Source organism: Rhagoletis pomonella, unplaced genomic scaffold, assembly GCF_013731165.1.
Source record: "Rhagoletis pomonella isolate Grant_MI unplaced genomic scaffold, Rhpom_1.0 Rhpom_scaffold_00047, whole genome shotgun sequence".
Classification (NCBI taxonomy): domain Eukaryota; kingdom Metazoa; phylum Arthropoda; class Insecta; order Diptera; family Tephritidae; genus Rhagoletis; species Rhagoletis pomonella.
This window is the reverse complement of record NW_023458601.1, coordinates 61,661-63,575: the sequence shown is the minus strand read 5'-3', so window position 1 is coordinate 63,575 and position 1,915 is coordinate 61,661. Positions and strand designations below refer to the sequence as shown.

General features: G+C 46.7%; 1 protein-coding gene across 1 annotated transcript; it reads left to right on the top strand.

Annotated features, from left to right (window-relative positions):
• Positions 1–190: 190 nt before the first annotated feature.
• On the top strand, positions 191–1,009 carry LOC118749781. Its single transcript, XM_036484558.1, has one exon. The coding sequence runs from the start codon at positions 191–193 to the stop codon at positions 1,007–1,009; it is 819 nt and encodes a 272-aa protein (XP_036340451.1).
• Positions 1,010–1,915: the final 906 nt, after the last annotated feature.

Genomic DNA, 1,915 nt, shown 5'->3' with positions numbered 1-1,915 from the left:
TGTGGCAACACCACTCCTGCTAAAGTTTTAAACTTGCCAATGCAACCGTGTTGGAGACTTAGAGCGATAATTTTGACATTTCTAGCATTAGCAGATTTTTGTACTTTTTCATTCTTTTTGGTAATAAACGTGAAACTGTGCACACGTGCACCGAGGATTATTAAAAATACCAAACTGGTGACCCCGAACAATGCCACTCAACGACAGCAACCTCATCACAGGAGGCCAAGGATTGGACGACATGTCTTTGGATAGGAACCCACGCCTAGCCCTACCTGCAATGACCACCGAAAATGTGGAAGCATACTTCTACTCATTAGATTTCTGGTTTCAAGCATGCGGAGTTACTGCGGACTTAAACAAGTTTAACATTGTTCTCGCAAATGTACCACCGCTTAAGCTGCTAGAGTTACAGCCACTGATCGAAGCTACTCCAGCTACCGCAAAGTACCAATACATTCGCGAGAAATTTATAGAACACTTCAACGGCAGCGTCCAAAGTCGCCTTCAGCGAGTACTCAAAGCGCAAGAGTTGGGCGACCGCAGACCCAGCGAACTTTTTTATGATTTAAAGCGCACGGCGGGTGCTGCACTTAGTGATGCAATTTTAGAAGGCCTCTGGATTAGCAGACTTCCATCGTTTATGCAAGCGGCGATAATCGCTACTAGCGCATCGACCACCCAGAAACTAAAAATCGCCGATTCAATCTCCGAGGCAAATGAAACACAAAAACAGCATGGTTTTGAGGTTAGTGCGCTGCAGAACATGCCTAATGAAATTTCTAACCTGAAAACCGACATTGCCGCCTTGAACAAACGTTTCGATGCGTTTTTAGAGCCAACAAATAGCGACCATCGTAAGAATGTTCGCCGCAACTCACGCTCCGCGTCTGGAGTAGCTAGCTCTAATAGTTTTTGCTGGTATCATACCAAATTCGGCGCAAGGGCGACCAGGTGCAGGGAACCATGTACATTCACGCAGTCGCACGCGGCGACCGTCACTGAATAGGATCGCTCTGCTAATTCTATTTCGGAGGCCGGCAAACCTTCCGAAATTTCTAAAAGCCATCGACTATGCGTATTTGACACATTTGCTAAATTAACATTTTTAATCGACTCGGGGGCCGATGTGTCAGTCATACCCAAGTCAACAAAATTAGCACGAGCAAAACCTACCTCTATGAAACTGTTTGCCGCAAATGGTTCTCCCGTATCAGTTTATGGTCAAGTCGTGATAAAACTAAACTTGAACCTTCAACGCGAATTCTTATGGACCTTCATCGTAGCGGACGTGTCTCAACCCATACTTGGAGCGGACTTTCTTAGCAAGTATGGCCTTTTAGTGGATTTGCAAGGCCAGCGCCTTATCGACCGTTCAACGCTGCTCAATACTTCATGCGGAATAACACGAATTTTCAAGCATCCTCATGGAGTTTGCCGAAATTACACGCCCTGCGCATCCAGGTATCACGACAAAAACATCAGTCATTCACCGAATAACCACCACTGGCCAGCCTACCTTCTCGCGACCCCGACGATTGTCACCAGAGAAACTTGTAGCCGCACGAGCGGAGTTTGACCTTCTCATTAAGCTGGGCATATGTCGCCCTTCCAGCAGTAACTGGGCTAGCCCGTTGCATATGGTTCGGAAGGCTGATGGTTCCTGGAGACCTTGCGGGGATTATAGGGCACTTAATTCTATTACGGTGCCGGACCGCTATCCCCTACCGTTCCTTCAAGACTTCTCCATGGTATTGGCAGGTAAATGTATTTTTTCTAAGATAGATTTGCAAAAGGCCTTCCACCAGGTACCGATACACCCTGACGATATATGCAAGACCGCCATTACTACACCTTTTGGGTTGTACGAGTTCACCCATATGACGTTTGGGCTAAGAAATGCCGCCCAGACATT